This window comes from Oryctolagus cuniculus, chromosome 12, assembly GCF_964237555.1.
Source record: "Oryctolagus cuniculus chromosome 12, mOryCun1.1, whole genome shotgun sequence".
NCBI classification, from domain to species: Eukaryota; Metazoa; Chordata; class Mammalia; order Lagomorpha; family Leporidae; genus Oryctolagus; species Oryctolagus cuniculus.
This window is the reverse complement of record NC_091443.1, coordinates 80,835,513-80,855,338: the sequence shown is the minus strand read 5'-3', so window position 1 is coordinate 80,855,338 and position 19,826 is coordinate 80,835,513. Positions and strand designations below refer to the sequence as shown.

The 19,826-nt window shown below is 47.8% G+C and overlaps 1 protein-coding gene across 1 annotated transcript in view; it reads left to right on the top strand.

The window, feature by feature from the left end:
* The window catches only part of ALDH1A2 (aldehyde dehydrogenase 1 family member A2), a 127,023-nt gene extending 116,720 nt beyond the window's left edge, over positions 1 to 10,303 (top strand). Inside the window, exons 11-13 of the mRNA XM_002717704.5 lie at positions 367 to 524; positions 845 to 919; positions 8,442 to 10,303. Coding sequence (XP_002717750.1) covers positions 367 to 524; positions 845 to 919; positions 8,442 to 8,514 — 306 coding nt within the window. The 3' untranslated portion in view covers positions 8,515 to 10,303. The remainder of the gene's footprint in view (positions 1 to 366; positions 525 to 844; positions 920 to 8,441) is intronic.
* Positions 10,304 to 19,826: the final 9,523 nt, after the last annotated feature.

The window sequence follows — 19,826 nt, the reverse complement described above, 5'->3', positions numbered from 1 at the left end:
ATAACCAGGTACACACAGTGGGATCAAGCAGTGCCAGGGAAGCGGGAGGATTTTGTTAAACAAAGTCTATGTTAGAAACTTATATGAGGAGGTCTTCAAAAAATTCATGGAAATGCATACTGTGAAAAAAGCTGTGCATGGATTTCAAACGTTTTACACAAAAATAAATGTTTCCATTCTGTTTTCAGTCAACTTTTTATAGTCCACTTGTATAATCTTATTCTGGGAAAGCTTGGGTATTTTATGATATTGTGTGCCAAACTTAAACATTTAAATAATCAAGACAGAATGAACCTGCTTTGAAATGGGGGAGGCAGGTAAAGAAACAGCAGAGGAACTATGTTTAATCAGACTATCTTGTTGCAGATCTTTGGTCCTGTTCAGGAAATTCTGAGGTTTAAGACTATGGATGAAGTTATTGAAAGAGCCAATAACTCAGACTTTGGACTTGTAGCAGCTGTTTTTACTAATGACATCAACAAGGCCCTCACAGTGTCTTCTGCAATGCAAGCTGGGACTGTCTGGTGAGAACAGAGTCTGTTTCATGGTCCTGGCCATAATGAATGCCACTGGTGGCAAAGGGGCCTTAGGATTCTTACAGGACAGCATGAAATAAGCGAACATCCTCCAGAAGGGTGGGGAAGACCAAGGGGAACCAAACTTTTCCTGAGAAGGGATACCTTCCTTATTGGTATCAGGAAATAGATGTAAATTTTAAATTACAAATTTTCATTGGAAAAAAAGGGATGAAAAACTAAAGCTTTTAAAAGAAATATGCCAGTGGGATTATTTCTGAACAGGCATAATTCATATTAACTCACAATACTATGTTTTCTTCTTTTAGGATCAATTGTTACAATGCCTTAAATGCCCAGAGCCCCTTTGGGGGATTCAAGATGTCTGGAAATGGGAGAGAAATGTAAGTGTCCGAGTTGCTGATGCCCAAGAGAAATAGGGACTGTGAATATCAGCACGGAGGAGTACTCACGGAATAGTTTAACTCTCTTAAACTCATCCACTCCTTAACATTTTGTTGAGTACCTACTGCTTGCTATAATATAACTTCTACATATTACAGAAATGAGCAGGAAACATGCTTTATGCTAACTACTGTGTATCAGAAATTCTACCTAAAGACTATTATAAAAGAAAGCCAAACATCTTGTAAATACAGAGGAAAAAATCAATTTTGTCTACTACGTATCAAAGAAGATTTCATAGGAGAAATAACATTCCAGTTTTTCAGGAGCAGGCACTCCAGGCTGAGGGACCAGCAGGAACAAAGGCATGAGGGAGCTACAAATAGAGTCATCAGGGAACAGAACAGAGTTGGGTGTGCTAAAACCAGAGGTCATCAGCTGCAAGACCAAGGGGCAAACCTAGCCTGTAGAAAAGCTTTGTTTTGCCTCCACAAAATTTGAGAATCTTTAACTGACATTCTGAGATATAGTGGCTGTACATAACACCTAGACTTCTTTCTTATTTTTATTCTCCCTAACAAAATCACTGATGCTGAGAGCTCTACAGTTTGCCACACTTCCCCACCATCCCTGTTGCGTCAGGGGGCTGAATGTTCATTGCCATTTATTTTACACCCACCCAATTCATTACCCCCCTCCCCTGCTCAGCCCCCACAGGTTCTGTGAGTTTGGAATTGCAGGGTTAGGGCATAGGAATGATGGAGGGGAATTGTTGAATATACACATGGAAAGGTTGGTTTAATCCACATCCTACAGGCTTGAAAGGAAATTCTTTAGGAGCTGAGGAGACACAAGAAATTTTTAAGCCTAGGATTCCTGGCAGAGACATAGAGGAAGACCATAAACGATTTTGCAATAACAGTAATAGATGTTATCTTACCCCATTTGAGTTACAGTAACAAAACACTTCAGACATGGTAATCTATAAACACTAGAACGGCATTGCTCACAGCTCTGGAAGCTGAGTAGTGTAAGTTCAAGGTGCCAGAATACTAGGTGTCTGAGGAGGGCTTGTTCCTTATAGATGGCACCTTCTGTGTCTTTATGTGGTAGATGGGGCAAGGGACCTCATCTGAACCCCCTTAAAAGGGCACTAATCCCATTTATGAGGATGGAGTCCTCATGATTTGTTCCCTTCTAAAAGGTCCTACTTTTTATTACTGTCCCATAAAATATTAGATTCCAACATACAAATTTTGGGGGACACAGACATTCAAACCATAACAGTTATTATTGAATACATGTAAGTTGATACTTGGCCTTATGCTAGCTTCTTTTTAAGCATTGTCTTTAAAGCATTTGATTTTAACAGTGACTTGAAGTCATAAATACACTCAGTGCTCAGTGTTACCATACAGATGGCCTAGATGAGTAGCTAGGTTACAGTGTTTCAGCAGCTTGTCCATTTCACAGCAAGTCAGTAGCAGATCTGAATTTCCAATCTCAGTGACTTGAAATGCACTTAACTCATGTGAGATCCAACTAGGTACACCTAGAAACCAGCACCAGGGACATTTTGGGGACAGGGTTATAGCTAGGGATGCTAGAGACCTCAAATATACATTGTCACAGAGGTAGACTAAAGGGAGATCTTAGGGAGACTTCAGTGTAAATTGAATTTCTCAATGGCATTCACAGGATGGTTGATAGCCAGGATCCTCTTGAGCTGAAGCACACCTTCATCCAGGGAAAAAACAAAACAAAACAAAACAAAACACTTTCCCTCAGTATGAAAGGAGTTGATATATACTTTCTAAATCCTGTGACTCATAGAGGCAACATCTCATGCCCATTCCCCCACCATTACTGAATATATGTTTTTGAGTAATGTTTAGTTCACAAGTATTGAGCATAAACTATGTACAGAGCATTGTGTTTGATCTGTAGGGAAAGACTCAGCTAGTGGGTACTTGGTTGTGTAAATGAAGTATATAATATTAAAGAATCAGAAGAATCCCAGAAAACACTGCAGAATGACAGAGGAAATGTGAGCTGGAGGTGTCTGGGAAGTCTTTAGATGAGATCTAGTACAGGGATGGGAATCGGCCTTTCAAAGACAGGAACACTTGAGCAGGTGAAAGAGAGAGGATCTTTTCGGCATTGGCGGGTAAAGCAAGGTAGCAGTGGTGAAAGATGAGTAAAAGCATCGTATAAATGAGTAAATGAGTGTAAATGAGTAAAGGCGTCGTGGAAGAAATAAGCATGGTGTTTGGGGAAAGTGCCTTGAACCCACAGACTGGAGCAGAGGATTCCATCTTTCAGGTCCTGTAGCCAGCACTACGTGGCTCCTAACTATTAAACCTTTAGGTAGGCACAGCTTTAGGCCACATGTAGTTTTGACAGTCACATTGCTCAGATAAAAATCCTGACCCTACTGCTTACCACCTGTGCAACACTGGACACATTATTTAAGGTTATTAAGCTTCAGCATCCTTGGCTACAAGAGGGGAGTAACTTCAGAGGGTTGCTGGGAGGGTGAAGTGTTAGGTTAAGCAAGCAAAACATCCAACAGAGCATTTAGAAAGCATTAGCTTCCATCATCATTGATCAAGTAGATGACTTTGTAGGTCATTTTTTAAAAAGACCATTTTTTATTTATTTGAAAGAATGACAGAGAAGAAGACAAAGAGACAGAAAGAGAGCTTCCATCCACTGGTTCACTCCCCAAATAGCCACAAAGTTTGAGGTTGTGCCATCCTGAAGCCAGGTGCCAGGAGCTAGGAACTCCATCCTGGTTTCTCACATGAGTGGCAGGGACCCAAGTAATTGGGCCATCTTCTGCTGCCTTCCCAGGCACATTAGCAGGGAGCTGGATTGGAAGTGGAGCAGCCAGGACTCAAACAGTAAGCGGCCACGTAAGTTGCTGTGCCATGAACACTGGTGCCCATTCTTTTTCTTAACAAGCACTTTGGAAGTGTAGCAGAGGCTTTCCTAAATTCCAGCTGACATCACAAACTTATGCTCTGCCTGGTAGTGCCAGAGAGGAACTGTTCTCACTCGAACCTTTGCTCTGGCCGTCAGTGCCCGAGACTAGTTTTGTAGCCAGAATCCACAGCCAGTCTGCTTCCTGTTTGCTCAGTTGTTAGTGCCCTCTGTCTTTTATCAACTCTTCATGTGCTCCAGGTATCTTTCCTGCCCTCGCACACAGCCTTCACTTTCTGCTGCTGCTTTTCAATATGCATTCCATTGTTCTTTCATTTCCTGTCTCTGTGTCTGCTCTCTGGGTCTCTGAAATGTTGGGACAGTCGCTGGCTCTGGGAATACTGCTCGCACTGTTTTGTTATGGATCTTCAACAGGGTGAATCACCAGCATAAAATAAACTGTTATAAATGATCACTAGTGGATGGAGCCTAATCGCAGGCTAGCCCCCCATCCCTCTTCATGGGCAGGCCCCCTGCCAAGATCCAGGCTTGTGACACTGTCCAGGTGTGGTCTGTTTCCATCAGAAGGGTCCCTTTGCCTAGACAGATAGTCAGGGAGACAGTTTGGCTGAGTCAGAGTCACCATCACAGCGGTCTCCAAAGACTTAAGAGCAGCTTCTCCCTGATTGTCTCAGAGGCACCACCAGGATTTGGCCTTTACAGTGCAGTTTAAAAGCAATTAGGAAATGAAAAAATAATAATAATAAAAAAAAACAATTAGGAAGTGGACTCACTTCATCTTGTGTAAGTCACATGACTCTTTGTCTCTACTTACCCCAAAACATGTAGTGTTTTCTCTTCCTTGAATGACCTGGTGGTAGGAAACATTTCACGCAGAAGAACCTGCTAAGAAGAACCTGGTCCCCATCTTCTGTCTCAGCTTGCACATCCCCTGAAACTCTACCTAACTCTGCGTCTGGACAGAACCGTTTGTCTCAAGGCCTGCAGAGTCCGTGTGGCCTGGGTCTCTGACACCTTCCTGCCCTCCCTTGTAGGGAGCAGAGAGGGGAAGCAGCACTTGCAGAAATGCGCTCTGAGGATGGCTGACGTGGTCCCCTAGTTCCCCCACAGAGAGCTATGGGGAGGGCTGCCCCCTGCAGGTTATCTGGTGGATTGGCCTCTCATTCCAGGGGTCAGAAACTTGAGCAGAGCTCTGGGCTCTGCCTGACCAGCTAATTCCATCTGTTTCACTCTTCCCATCACTTTCCTCACTTCCTCATTTAAGCTTCCCCTGAGATATTGGGTGGTAGAGTACAAGCTATAAAATATGTGTCACAAACCAGGGGAATGAAAGGAAAACTGTGAAACTCAGCATTCTAAAAACTAACAGCACAGGCTGTGAAAACGAGGAGCATTATTAAAACACTCGAAATCGGGGCTTCTTAAAGTGAGTATGTGGGGGAGTTATGCACACATACGTGCACATGGGTGCATGTGTAGTGTGTGTGTGCAAGAGAGACATCACCTGCAATCCGGGGATGGGATTGTTAAGCATACCTATCTGGGGACCCACACTCGGAGACTGATTTAGTAGCTCTGGGCCAAGGCCCAGGATATGCATTTTTAACAAGCTTCTGGAATGGTTCTGCTGCAGGTGGTCTGGGGACCTTTCCCTGAGAAATGCTGCTGCAAGCCAAAGGAAAGGCAGGGAAACACAGAGCCCAAACAGAAAGCCTTATTTGTTGAGTGGGCGAGTGTGACCGAGCGAACGTGTTACCGTGTGTCTAGCTGTGCCACATTTGCTCATCTGAGGGAAAGTAACGCAGTCTACTGAGAAGCAGGAACCCAGGCTTCTAATCGTGTCTATGCCCCGATGCATTGTCCAGGTGGGAAAGTGACCCTCCAAAGACACGGGGGCATGTCTATTAGGATACAGGGCTCTTCCTTCTGCACTGTGGGACTGTGTGTGCCATACAATTTAATTGGAGGAAATAGATTTCAGAGAAAGACTCTGGAGTGAGGTGGTGAAATTACTGAATAACCCAAACTTCAGGATTTTTGGAGACCTTCCATCAGGATTTCCCAAGGTGTGGATCAAATGACCACCTGTATTCCAGTCTCCCGGGTCCTGCCCCAGACCTGGTAAAACACTCTTTGAGGGAGTGAGGAGGCATCTACATTTAATCAGGCCCCTTAGGTGATGCTTATGTGTGGTGAGCTTCAGGAACTGCTGCCAGAGAGGTGAGTGGGCACCAGATGGAATCCTTCATCCTGTTAGCGACAGAGCTGGGTTGGAGCTCCTGGTCCTCTATCCTTTTTCCACTGCAAGCTGCATTGGTCACACTGCTCTAAGACCTCTCACTGGCTTTCTTTCTTACCAGGGGCCCGTGGGCGGTCGTTTTGGTGGCGAATTTGAGTTCCCATCTTTCTCACAGCAGGCTGTGTGTAGATTGCTACCCAGCCCCGGAAGGGAACGCCTCCAGCCCGGCAGTGTTCTGCATCACATCCCACACGCAAAGACTGTGGGTCTCAGTGGAAAGCAGTCTTCTACAAGTGGTCTGGCCCTGTAGACTGCCTTGCATTCTCACAACCCAGTTAGGGATCCAAGTGGGAGGAAAGTGTGGTGCAGGGTCTGCTTGCATGCCCAGGCGGGGAAGCCAGAGGGAGTAAGCTACTTCCAACAGGAGGCACGTGGTGTCCTTGCTGAAGAGGCACGTTTGGAACTGCCCAAGGGCAGGAAACAGTGCAGTGAGAGCCAGAGCTGCGCTGGTGATAGACTTGATGCCTGGAGTCAATGAGGAAGTATACAATGAGGACAAGCCAGTGTGCTCTTCGCGTTTCTCGGAGTGAAATAACCTATCCAGACTAGCAAGCAGCTTCCCCGGTCCCCCTCGGAGACCCCTTCATGTCCTAGAGGGGCCCAGACAACTCAGGTGCCCCTGGCACGCAGAGGAGCTACTGGCAAAGCAGGTAGAGTCTTGCACAGGGTCATGGGGGTTCCTGGAAGGAACCAGAACGAACCAGTCCCAGCAGGTCTCCCTGGTAAAGCCCAGTTATGGTCACTCTGTACCTCTTGTAACTTGCCATTTGAAAGGCAGCCTTCCTCCAGCCTTTCGGTGTCAAGTGCATCTCTAAGTGTTCTTTATTTACCCAGGTGGAGAAGAGTATGGCAGTAGGGTGGAAGTGGGGAAGGGGGTAGGAAAAAGATCTGCCCTCCCTCCCTTCCTCAGTCATCAGGTGCCGCCTTTGGGCCTCATCTGTAGGTGACACAGTGTGGGGGTGGACCAGGAGTGGTCAGAAAGCAAATAGCAAGCTGCAGCCCCGTGGGGAGACACAGCTCCTGCGGGGATGGAAAGTGCGGCGGGGGCCCGGGGCTCTGTGACACAGGAGGAGGAGGCGCCCAGGGAAAGCTTCGCCAACTTTTTAAAAAGAGTAGAAGAAAAAAAGTTTTGTCGTTAAAAAATAAATTGGAACATGTTGGATTTTACACTGAAGCGAGGAAGAGAAACACAATGACAGTGAAGATGAGGATGGAGGTGAGGAGACAGGTGGAAGAAAGGGAGGCTCGCAGCAAGCAGGCCTCGTCACACAGGCAGCACCCTTGTTTCTGGACAGGACTGTCCAGGGGACCAGGGAGGGTGGGGTCTCCTGTCACCCTGCAGCTACTCTCCCTCTCAGTCCCCAACACCTACAAGCTCACGTGCTCCAAGACCAGCACAAAGCTGCTCCATGGTAATGGCTCAGTCAGTGTTTGTTGATTGAATGAATGGTAATCCTTGATCCACGTCAGAGATCCCAGAGAGGAAGTGGTCAAAGCAGAATCTCAGGGCTAGGCTGGGTGGTGGGGGCTTACTAACAGTTCCCAGGTCTGCAGTGGGCCATTATTTTTATTTCCTAAATCTTTCTCCCGACTCTGTGGGGTCTGTGGACAGTACTTATTTGGGATTGTTTTGAAAGCACTGCTGGTGATGTTTGCTTTTCTGGGGTAGACTTTTCATTCTCTTGTATTAAATACAACGACCAATGGGAAAGAATTGAGAATAGCAAACACGCAGGATCCCAACTTGGGTCTTAACCTTTTCTCTCGGTTAAAGTGGCCCAGATCTTCAGGCAGGAGATCAGAATAGAGACTTGCAGAGGGCAGGTATGTAATGGCGGGGATGGGGTTTTGGGGAGCAAAGCACGTCATCATCCTAAAGAACCGCAGCTGCCGGGTGGTAGGAAACATGGCGAGTGCATTCAGTGAGAGACCTGGGTCTGGTTCCTGGGCTGCCTGCAGTGCTCAGCCCGGGAGCACAGCCTGTGGGTGCCTGTGTGCCTTCCTGCCAAGGCTAACCCCAGGCCTGGCTCTCTGTGTGCTTGGGAGTCCTTGCCTTTCTGTGCGATGTCGTGAAGACGAGTCCAGCCTTAAGAAACGGTGACTGCTCGTGAGCTGGCCGTTCTCTGCTCCTTAGAGGATGGCAGGACTGTCCGTCCATTAGGAATTGTATGGGGAAGCTCCTAGCAGATGATCAGCCACACCTTCCCCAGACTGCTTCCATCACTCGGGGCAGCGGGCTCGGCCTCTGGTGTCTGATACCGTCTGTGTCTGTATTTCAGGGGAGAATTCGGCTTGCGGGAATACTCAGAAGTTAAGACTGTGACGGTAAAGATCCCTCAGAAGAACTCCTAAGAAGGCCGCGGAAGAAGGTGAAGGCAGCCTGCACGACTCTCCCTCTCTGCTTTTTCTGTAGGACCCAGCTCTCAGGAATACAAAGTTGAGCCACAGTCCTGATTTAAAGATGGAAATGATAACGTGCAGGCCAGGCAGATACCGCACAACTAGAGCAAACCAGCTGGGCATGGTTTCTTGGCACTCTGTAAGGGGTCACCCAAACGACACTAAACATGGAGGAAAGTGGGGTCAAGGTCAGACACAAATGCCAGGAGCGCTGGGGCGCAGCAAGTATCTCCTTCTGGAGCAAGGGATGGGATAGGGAGCTCTGTTGTTTGATGCCTTTTGCCGCAAAGAACCTTCATCTTGGGAAAAGGCGGCCTTGCCACTGTCTTCATTTTATTCCCTTTGGGCTCTCCTCCCTCACGCACCCTCCCTGTCCTCCAGCGAATTCTCAGCTGAGCTCATTTTGGGGCAAATGTTTGGGCCGGGAACAATTTTCCGAAGTTTTGCAGCCAAATTACCATTTCATGTTACCCATTTCTTCAAAGCAAAACATGAAGTGGTTTTAGTTAGAGTCAGACCAGACTGCAGATGCCAGGAGCTGGTGTACTACAATTGTTCTAAGAAGTTAAAACTTGGTGTATTCCTTCCCCAGTGTGGTTTTCTTATGCTTCTACATAACATGAGTGCAAGGAGACCAGGATGATGGAGATCAGAAGTCCCCATCCGTAGTTCGCAGCTTCTGAGCCTGGTGTGTATGTGTCTGTGTGTGTGTGCGCGCACTACTTTTTTCTTGGTTATTCTGGAATAAGCAGGGGGTGAGTTGTTTTTAGTAGATGGATAAGATCTTTTCCAAAGCTTATCTTAAGGCCAACCAAAAAGGCCATCCAAGTAGGCTTGAGAATTTGGGAATGCTGGATGACTTGGCAGAAATAATTCAGTCTGCAGTTCTGGCTGACAGTTCTTTCCAAGGGAGTTATTTCTGTAATTGGAATCTGTGGCACCTACTACATCCCAGCCCCCAGTGCACCAGCCTCTGCTCCTCCCAGCGCTGCAGGTGTTACTTTGACTATCATGCCTAATAAAGTGCCCTCAGTCCATTGGCAGTGACCTTGAAAAATCTGGGCAAGCCAGGGGCTTTCCTTTTCCTCTTGCAGAGTTCCAGGGTGCCACGTTCCTCCTCTGTCAGTCCCCACAACATTCTTGCCTCTCAGTGAGCGAGCGCTGGCCTGCAGAGGGGGAGACATGAAACAGGCCTGTCTCTCTTTCCTCCTAACCTCTCACTCCTCTGCTTTCCAGTGAATCCACCAATCTGATGTGGGTGATGTTAGCTTCTTTTCCTCCTTCCCTCTCCAGATGCCAAACCCAATCCAGTCTCTAGCCTAGCTGAAGATCATTTATTTAAAAGTACCAAACATAACTTAGAGTATGTGGAATATGGGAGATATATATATATATATATATGTATATATATATATAGCCTTCTGCATTGAACAGTTCAGCTTTCTAACCACACCAGTTTTCTATTTATAACCCTCTCTGTTGACGATGTTCTCAAGAAATATCTACTTCTTGTTACTTACAAATGACAATGCATTCAGCAGCCCAGTGCCGCAACAGATGCCCCATTTTTGAGTTCTTCACATGAATGTCAGTTCTCCCGTAGTGTGCCCAAGTGAACATACCCGTTAACCAACTAGTTATCTTTGAACTGCAATATAGAATGTGAAAATGAAGATTTATTTCTTTTAATTTACTTAAGAAAGAAACCTCTGTGCTAGCAATAAAGCATTTATATTGTGTACTCCTTGGGACTCCGCGGCTGTGTTTTGTTTGTAAGTCCTTGTGTCACACTAAGTGCGTTCAGGTCCGTCCCCAGCTGCTGGCTTTCTCGGCTGTGTTGCTCACCCAGATCACTGAGCAGGAATCTGGGAGGGCATTTTACCAGAATGCACTGAGGTAAACAGACACCATATTCTCTGACACTGTAAAATCCATGCGTGCCTGTCATTTTGGGCAGCAGATAAGTATAGCTATGTATCAGACATACATGAGATGACCAGTTTCATTCAGAATTCTTGCATGAAAGCAAGTGTGGACGCGTCTGTGGGGCTTGTTCTCACAAACTGACTCCCCAGTGAGAAGCCACGTTGCCTTACTTCTATTTACCAAAGTGAAATGAAGTCAAAGGCTGACAACCTGTGGAATATTTGGGGGCCTGTAAAAAGAAATCTGTAAATGGAGACCATACAACCAGCTAGAGCTTGTTTGCTCTCTTTGTGTCGTGGGAGCTGAATTTTAGAGAAGTGGTCCCTGACCTCCGGACCAACACATCCTGCACTTCCAATTCTTCGAATCTCTACCCATGTTCTGATCAAGGGAGATAAAATCTAGACCTGCTGACCTGGCCCCAGAGTGAATCCGGCTTGGGGAAAGATGCCTTGCTCTGGATTGGGGTTCACTGTTCTGATGGTATCTTGTTCTCCAGAGGAACAGATGGCACATGGGATTCTGCAGTCCTGGAACATGGGTGAAACTGAAATGTAAGATGTAGGATGCCCAACAAGTCAACCCCATGTTCAGCACCTTGAGCTACCAGGCAGCAAATGAGAAAGAGGTGGACATGAATAGTCATTTAAAAATCCTATAGAGACCGGCGCCACAGCTCACTTGACTAATCCTCTGCCTGCGGCGCCGGCACACCGGGTTCTAGTCCCGGTTGGGGCGCCAGATTCTGTCCCGATTGCTCCTCTTCCGGTCCAGCTCTCTGCTGTGGCCAGGGAGTGCAGTGGAGGATGGCCCAGGTGCTTGGGCCCTGCACCTGCATGAGAGACCAAGGGTGGTGGGTGGGGCACATGGCTCCTGGCTTCAGATCAGTGCAGTGCTTGGGCCCTAGCGGCTATTTGGGAGGTGAACCAACAGAAAAGGAGGGCCTTTCTCTCTGTCTCTCTCTCACTGTCTAACTCTGCCTGGCAATAAATAAATAAATAAAGTCCTATAGAAAGCTGCCATTGTGGTATGTGTGGACAGCAGGAATCTCGAATGACGTAGACGTAACTGGAAAGTTCTTCAAGACGAAGTTTCTCAGCCCTCATCCCTCTGTGATACCTAAAGGCACATGAAGACAGCCGTACAGACACCAGGAGTGAAACTATCAGAGACCCCTTCATTTTTATTAGCACTGCGAAGTTCCAGTCGTTTTTCACGTCAGCCACCTCTGGTGTTCCTATAGCACCTCTCTTCCTAAACATGTCCATGCATTCAGGCTGATGGCATCTTGTCCATGCCATTTCAGAAAATGAAGGAAAAGAATATTAGAATGTAGAGTAAAAAAATCTCCTGTGCATTCTAGTACAACAGTAAGTGCTCAAGAAAAGAGGCTGATGAACGAGAGAAGGCAGTGGGAGAGGTAAGCGTCCAGTAGGCACAGGAGCAAGAAAACAGCATTTCTGGTGAAAGGAATAATCCGGAGAGGCACGGAGATGAGGCCACGCTTGCCATACTCCCGTGATAGGAGATGCACTGGCAAGAGCAGGCACTGCACACCGCCAGGTAGTCAGACCCCAGAGGACCCTGGAGGTCAGCCAAGGGTGGCCCAGGGTGATGTAGCAGGAAACAGAGTGGCTCATGGGTTTTGAACTGAATGCTGTTGGCAGCAGTGATCAGAGCAAAATCGTTGGGAAGAGGAAAGCTGCTTATAGGTCACTTTGGCGTCATAGTGGCTTGAGTCATGGAGAGCGAGAGAAGGGAGATAAATCGATGGAGCAGTGACTTGCACTTGATGAATGAGGAGGGTGGGTAGGGAAACAGTGCTGCCCACTACAGAAGCTGACACATGGAACAAAGCTCAGAGGAGAGAGCTTGGCTTCTGCCTTTGGACACGGAAACTGGGGTGATGAAGCGACGTTCACACAGACAGTTCCAGCAGGTGATTTAGAGAGGAGCTGGGAATTTGGCTCACGTGACTGGACGGTGGCATCGACACCATAGGACAGCTCTAGATACAAGAGTGAGAATGAGAACGAAACCAGGGCAGTGGGGAAGGCTCAGCAGAAGTGGAGGCTGTGAGCAGAGAAATGGGAGGAAAGCATGTCAGGGGTGACACCACAGACAGCACGAGGAAGAAGTCAGAGAGGGTGAGGGTAGGAGGGTGATGCGCTGAAGACATTTGAGGTGATCTCTGTCTTTATGAAGTTGGGACTGATGTGTGTGTTAGCTGAGGGAGCTAAGAGCAGCACCCTGCTCCATGGTGGGAACCATGCAGCCTTCCATGAGACTCTACCATGCCCGAGGACAGCTCTGAGCCTCAAGTCCCTTCTGAGCCATTTTGCAAAGTGACCTGTCTGCTGGGAGCTACAGAGCACCTGCCATGTTCTGCTGACCCTCCATGCTCTTGTCCACTTCACAACCCCACAGGAGGAGAGGACAGGAACTCATAGCTGATAAGGGCCATGTACATTAGAAGAAATTAGGTTAGCTGGCTAAGGTGGGAAAGGAGGAAACTGGCCTCGTAGTTTCTGTTCAAGGATGAGTAGAGGAGTGGGCATTTGGCACAGTGATTAAAATGCCTCTTCCTGCATCCCAGATTGGAGTTGTCTCAACTCTGCTCTCAATTCCAGCTTCCTGCTGATGCACACCCTGAGAGGCTGAAGTAGTTGGGTCCCTCCTCACATGGGAGACCCAGATTGAGTTCCTGGCTCCTGGCTTTGACCCTGGCCCAGCCCTGGCTGTTGTGAACAGTGAGCAACTGGGAACAAAATCGCCATGCAGAATTTGTTAGTTCTGTATTGGTGGCATCTTGGCAGGAGGAGGGGTGCAGGTGCATCCAGAACAGAATTGCTTGTTGTCAGTTACATGAATTTATATTCTCATTTGTTAGTTTTTGAGTTTTAGGGTGTCGATTAATATTTCACAAATGTTAAACTCAGCACCAGGTAAACTTAAACGATAATAGCAATGACAAATAATAAAAAGAAAGCATTATGAATTTAAAGTGTGAATAAAAAATGAAGATGAGGAACTAAAGTCAGAATGAGACTGGAAAATGTAAAGGACTTCAAAAAGTTTATGGAAAAATGGAATTAAAAGATAAGCATAATTCAGTGCAAAATTTTTTAAAAGTCATGCACAGTCTTTTCATAATACACATGTTCCACAAACTTTTCAAAGTCTCCATTTTCACACTACACCTTTTTTTTTTTTTAAATCACCCTGCTATCTAATGAGAATGGAGATTGCATACTCAGTGACCCTGAAACACTAACCCCCATCCCTCCCCCGCTGCCCAAATGTTTACCATGCAGTCACTGGCACAGGGCTGGGAACACAAAGCAAGCCAGACATGGCTCCCGCCCCCGCGTGAAGCTCACAGCCCAAGGTCACTCCACCCATAGCCAGCGGCTTCCTTTGCAATCTCACTGTAGCTGCTTCCCTGGCATATCCACTCAGTGTGTGGAAGGGTCACATGGTACCTTTCCCAGGTCTGCTGAGTGAGTAACCCATGGACAACTCTGCCCATGGCGAGTAATATGTCAGAATGAAAAGCACATTGCACCAGAGATCAGAAATGGAAACAAAAGTCCCCACTCCAGCCCCCTTATCTGTCACTCACAAGGTGCAAGTCACCCTGCAGCTGTGGCCTCCGCTCCCTCTGCAGGCTCAAGGTGGCCATCTTCACCCTGCCTGAGGACTACGCCACGCCACGCCACGCCACGCCACGCCACAGTGGGCGGATCTCTTTAGTTGATGGGAGACCCCTGCTGCACACACACGACCCTTAACAATGACAAAAAGTGGAAGAAAAATGCTTTTTTTTTTCTTCGTGGGTCAGTCTGTAGGGTGTCACAGTTCATCCTGTCTCACCTCGAGGCCATCATGGAGACCCTTGCTCTCCAGACCAGGGAGGTCTCCAGGGGTCTTACTTGCCCAGAGGTCAGCCGTCATCTGACCATCTCAAGCCAGCTAAGGGTCAGGGGGATGACTGCAGCCCCGACTTTCCCTCGGGTTTCGGTCCTGGCACCCACGATGCAGACGTTCTGCAGAGTGATTACGATCCTACAGGCCCTGGCGGGGCCGTCTCTGCCACCCTGAGCGCCTCCTCCAGCACCTGCTCAGCAGTGGCGAGGAGGCGTCCACTCTGGACGGTGTGAATCCTCTTCGTAAACAGGCCCCTCGTCTGATCTTCGCCTGCTTGTTGGCCAGACTGAAAGGCAGATCAGCTTGCCATTTAGCCTTTGATGTGAAACTGCTGGGATAATGTTTCCTTTGGCCATTTATCTGTGTAACAAGGAGGAACCTGAAACCAGCGTGGCCTGGGCCCCATCACTGCTGGCGCCGGAGCATCTCCTAATGCCTTCAAGGTCTTCTGGCCTTGCTTTCCGGGTGTGTTTCTCAAGAGCATCTCATGCAGTAGATGCTATTCATCAAGAGTTGCCAAATTTCTATTGCAATGTGGTTTCCCCAGTCTAGCTGCAGATCTCCGAGTCTGGGTTCATGTTTTTTATTCTGGGCAGGATAAAAGCCCATCGATTCTAGCACACCTGCCCTGGAAAGAATAGACTCTTTGGTCCCTACTCCACCTGCAGCCAAATGCAAGTGTTCTAGGACCCTGGGACGACCTCTTTCTTTCCAGTGCCAGGAAGAAAAATTCAGTTTATGGACTGATAGGGACCTTTCCCCAGTTCCTCTTGGTTAGGCAACCCTCAAGTCTCCCATGGGAGTAGCTGAGCCGCAATGAACAAGAGCCCATAGTGCTTCTCCAGCCTGCCAGAGCTTGGCAAACTCAATGCTAGGGCCTGTCCATGAAAAAGCCAGGGACCCAGTCTCCCCTTCCTGAGCAGGTTCATTCATAAACAATACAGGATTTGTGTAAAGTTGAATATGATCCACATGCCACTTGTTAACTGGAAGAACCTGCAACAAGGCCACTTTCCTGCCCAGAACTGTTGTGTTACAGACATGCTGTGCCACCACTGGGAGTGGGGGGACAGGGGCTTCTCAAAGGCTGGGCATCGGGGAGCATGTGTGTGGGGAAGGGGCTGTCCACTCATCACACATTTTGTCCTTAAAGTTCAAGTCTAACATGCTCTAATTCCAGAAAGGGAAGTTTGTCAATAACACAAGACCCTTCTCCCGTGGGCAAAGGAACAGAATTCCAAAGCACTCCTCTCTTCACTCGCAGTGTGCCCTCGGAAAATTAGGCATCCAAACCCTCAGTTTCCTCACCTGTGGCATGGGGCCGTTCCCAGCCTCACACAGCCATCCTGAGCATGTGTGTATGGAGTGCTTAACAGAGCCCGTTAGACAAGCTCGAACAGTGACAGCAACTGATGAATCATTAGGTCAGGATTTGCTAGTGCTGTTGTCCCAAAGAGGCTGCAAATCTCACATTTGCTTGGGATCCGCTCCCAGGTGGAAGCCCCGTGGCAGGCGTCAGTGGTGGGATCAGCACCCATACTGTGGTGAATGCCAGGACGCTGGGAGGACAAGGACTGTCTGAAAACCACATGTCTGTGCCCAGGTGGTTCTGCTCCACCTGTGGCGTTACTGAGACCCAGAGGCTTTCTACCACAGGAGATGTGGCCCCGATTCCTGCTTATTTAAAAGAATAGGCAGTGAGAAGGGTAACGGGTGAGAGAGGCACACGTGAACTTGGGTGTTACCTTGTGCTGAATGGATGTTAGATGTTGAGGTTGTTACTGTTACTGCGCTCTGTTGCTGGTTATGGCCATCACCTGGCTGAAAGATCCTGAGGACTTTTTTTTTTTTGCCTGGGAAGGAAAATGACTTGCTGGATTTGGATGTGCTGGTTGAATAGAAAGGGTCTCAGGAAGGTGATGGTGACCCCTCTGGATGGGTAATTTTCCGAAAAAAAAAAAAAAAAGTCTTTTCTCCCCAAGGCTACCAAGTGTGACCCTTTGCAAGAAGAGCAGAGACCTTTCAGGGCCAGATGTTGAGAGCAGGGGCCTGAGTAGAATCAGCCAATGCTACAGAACAGCAGATGGCAACACTGAAGAACGCTCGGAACAGTTCTTTGTTGCTTGTTTGTTCCCTTTCAGTCCCCTCCCAAAACCTTATTCTTGCGAAGTAGACACAAGGCTGGCTCACGGGAAGAACTGATAACCTTAAAAAACCCTGGAAAAATAACCACACAGCAGAAACCCACTGGATACTCAAGGCTTAGCGTGGGGTGTGATGACCCAGGATTCTGATTTGGCTTTTTTTTCCCATTCTGTTCCCTCTCAAAGATAACAAATAAATTAATGCCAAAGCCACATACATATTGGGAACACTTGTCATGTTTTTTCCACTTACCCTCAATGATATCAATGGTTTTGTAATAATAAGCTTGTCATGAATTCTTTTCAGGAAATGAAACCACAGTTTTAGTCCTGTCTATTCAACACATTGTTCGGAAATGTTTTGGTAACCTTTAAAACTCTACTCCAGGAGAGAGGTTCTCAGACCCTCCAATTAAGCTCTTTCCTATTTTGAAGGTCATTAAGGCTCTGGGAGATGTGCTTATCTACACAGCTTGGAGTCAGGCATCCGTGTCTTTGGCTGTGGAGGCAGGAAGGTGTGGTGCTTTGGCGGAAGCCTTGTTCCACAGACCCCATGGTGCTGGGCCCAGCCTACCAGGGGAAGGAGTGGGAGCCTGGGGGATGCTGGCCACAGCTGCCAGCAAAGGGAGACCAGCGGAGGGCGGGGCTAAACCTGCTATGGCAGGTGCTGGGTGTGCACAGAGCTGACGTGAAGTGGGCAGGGGCCAGCCCATGGAAAAACTGTGCAAAGCTTGCAAATCGGGAGTTCGTCTCAATGTCCCTACTTGTCAGGTAGGGCTGTCTCACAACTATTAACTCATAGCAGGGGCTCAAACATGTACCCGTACATTCATACACTTAGCAGGGTCATTCAGAATAGACAAAGATGGAAGCAACCCCAGTGCCCATCGATACATAAAATCAGACACATACATATTTCTTTTTCTTCTAGGGAACCCCAAGCTCCTCGCTCCGTTCTGATCACATTGTGCTGAACTGGCACCTTTGCCACTTAGCTAGTCCTGAAGTGGCTAAAACCCTGTTCCCAGTGTCCAGAGCTACTCATTCACCAACAGTTATATATAAATGCATTGTTAGGGGCCAGCGCTGTGGTTCAGCGGGTTAACGCCCTGGCCTGAAGTGCTGGCATCCCATATGCTCACTGGTTCGAGACCCAGCTGCTCTACTTCCAATCCAGCTCTCTGCTGTGGCCTGGGAAGGCAGTGGAAGATGGCCCAAGTACTTGGGTCCCTGCACGCTTGTGGGAGACCTGGAGGAAGCTCTTGGCTCCTGTCTTTGGATCGGCGCAGCTCTGGCTATTGCAGCCAACTTGGGAGTGAACCATCAGATGGAAGACCTCTCTTTCGCTGCCTCTCCTCTCTCTGTGTAACTCTGACTTTCAAATAAAAATAAAATAAATCTTTAAAAAATTCATTGTTGATAGATAATATCATAAGATATATATTGTATGTGTAATTCAGCCTTTAAAAGGCAGGAGATTCATGCTAGAACATGAATGAACCTTGAAGACATTACACAAAGTGAGATAAGCCTGAACCCAAAAGACAACCCTTCATGCTTGCAGTATATTGAGGTGTGGAGAGCATCGTTCAGTTTGCCAGTGTAGCTTGAAGAAAGCAGGATTTAAGGGCAAGTGACCTGGTCCAAGAAAAGTCTTCTTTGTAGAGAAAAGCACAAGGGAGTCTTCAAGAAATTTATGAAAAAATAGACTATGCAAAACTATGCATGGCTTTCTGATATTTTTGCATCAAAATAAACTTGTCTTTGAATCCCCTTTTCCCAAGAACATTTTGAAGTGCCCTCCTAGAATTCAGAGAAAGATGCTAGGGGCTGGGGCCAGTGCTGTGGTCCAGTGGGTTAACACCCTGGCCTGGGGTGCCGGCATCCCATATGGGTACTGGTCGAGTCCTGGCTGCTACACTTCAGATCCAGCTCTCTGCTATGGCCTGGGAGAGCAGTGGAAGATGGCCCATGTCCTTGGGCCCCTGCACCCTCATGGGAGACCTTGAGGAAGCTCCTGCTTCAGATTGGCACAGCTCCAGTCGTTTTGGCCAATTGGGGAGTAAACCATTGGATGAAAGACTCTCTCTCTCTCTCTCTCTCTCTCTCTCCCTCTCTCTGCCTCTCCTCTCTCTGTGTAACTCTTTCAAATAAATAAATAAATAAATCTTAAAAAAAAAAAAAGATGTTGGGGGCTGCAGTGAGGTGTGGGAATCTGGACACTGGAGACCAGCATTTCACCAGCAGCTCTGTTTCTAAGCAAGTAGGTGACTTGGCCCAGTCAGTGCCACTCTGGGCATTCAGTTTGCTTGTCGGTGGGATAGGGGTCAAGAGTAGGGAGGGAAGTGGTCCTTGAGGGCAATGGCTCTTGAACTTGGCATCAGAATCCCTTTTAGAAAATTGCTTAAAAACAACTGTCCCATTTCCTCTCTGGATATTCTGACTCAATCGGAGCAGGGCAGGGCCCAGAGATCTGTAGTTGTTGCTCATCTTATTTTAAATGTGAATAATTTTAGACTCTTTTGAGTGGTTAATGGCACGTATTAGGTTTAAAAGTCAAAAGCAAACACACACACATACACACGATCTTTAAAAAGTTCATGTAAAATGTGTATTATGAAAAAACTAGGAATGTAATTAAAAATATTTTGCACCAAGATAAACTTCTCTTTTCGTTCAATCTGTGCACAAACATTTTAAAGCCCCTTGGTAGTGGGAGATTTCCTTCCAATCCCTTGTCTTCGGCCTTCCAAGCTCTTTCCAGAAGCAAACCTGGAATCCCTTTCTTGGTACCATTCCAAAGATGTCATGGACATTTTTCATGTACAGCCTGAGTGCTCGTGCTGCAGCTGGTGTCCAGGCAGGCATGGCAGCTTCTCTGGGGTCTCCTTATCTCACAGCCCAGGCAGCTGGGGATTGGAGTGGCGGGGGGATGACAACAGGTCTTGTGTGTCGTACCCTTCCCTCTGCACCTGCCAGGTCCCGAGGGCCCAGCCTGTACTGGCTCGTGCTGTTTTGCTGCCCTGGGACTGGAGGGCTATGGCCATGTTCACCCCGGAGTCTCCCTCCTGCCAGTGGGCAAGCTGAGCACCCCTTCAGCCCGGAACCTTGCCAGGGAGAGCTCCTCCCAGGCTTCGCGCCCACTCGGAGTGCTGGGTGAACACTCCGAGGCACCCAGCTGCTGCTGATGAGGAAACTGAACAGCTCCCTTCTGCCTTTTCCCAGGCACCTGTAGGGAGACACAGGCTCCACCGTGGATGCTGCCTC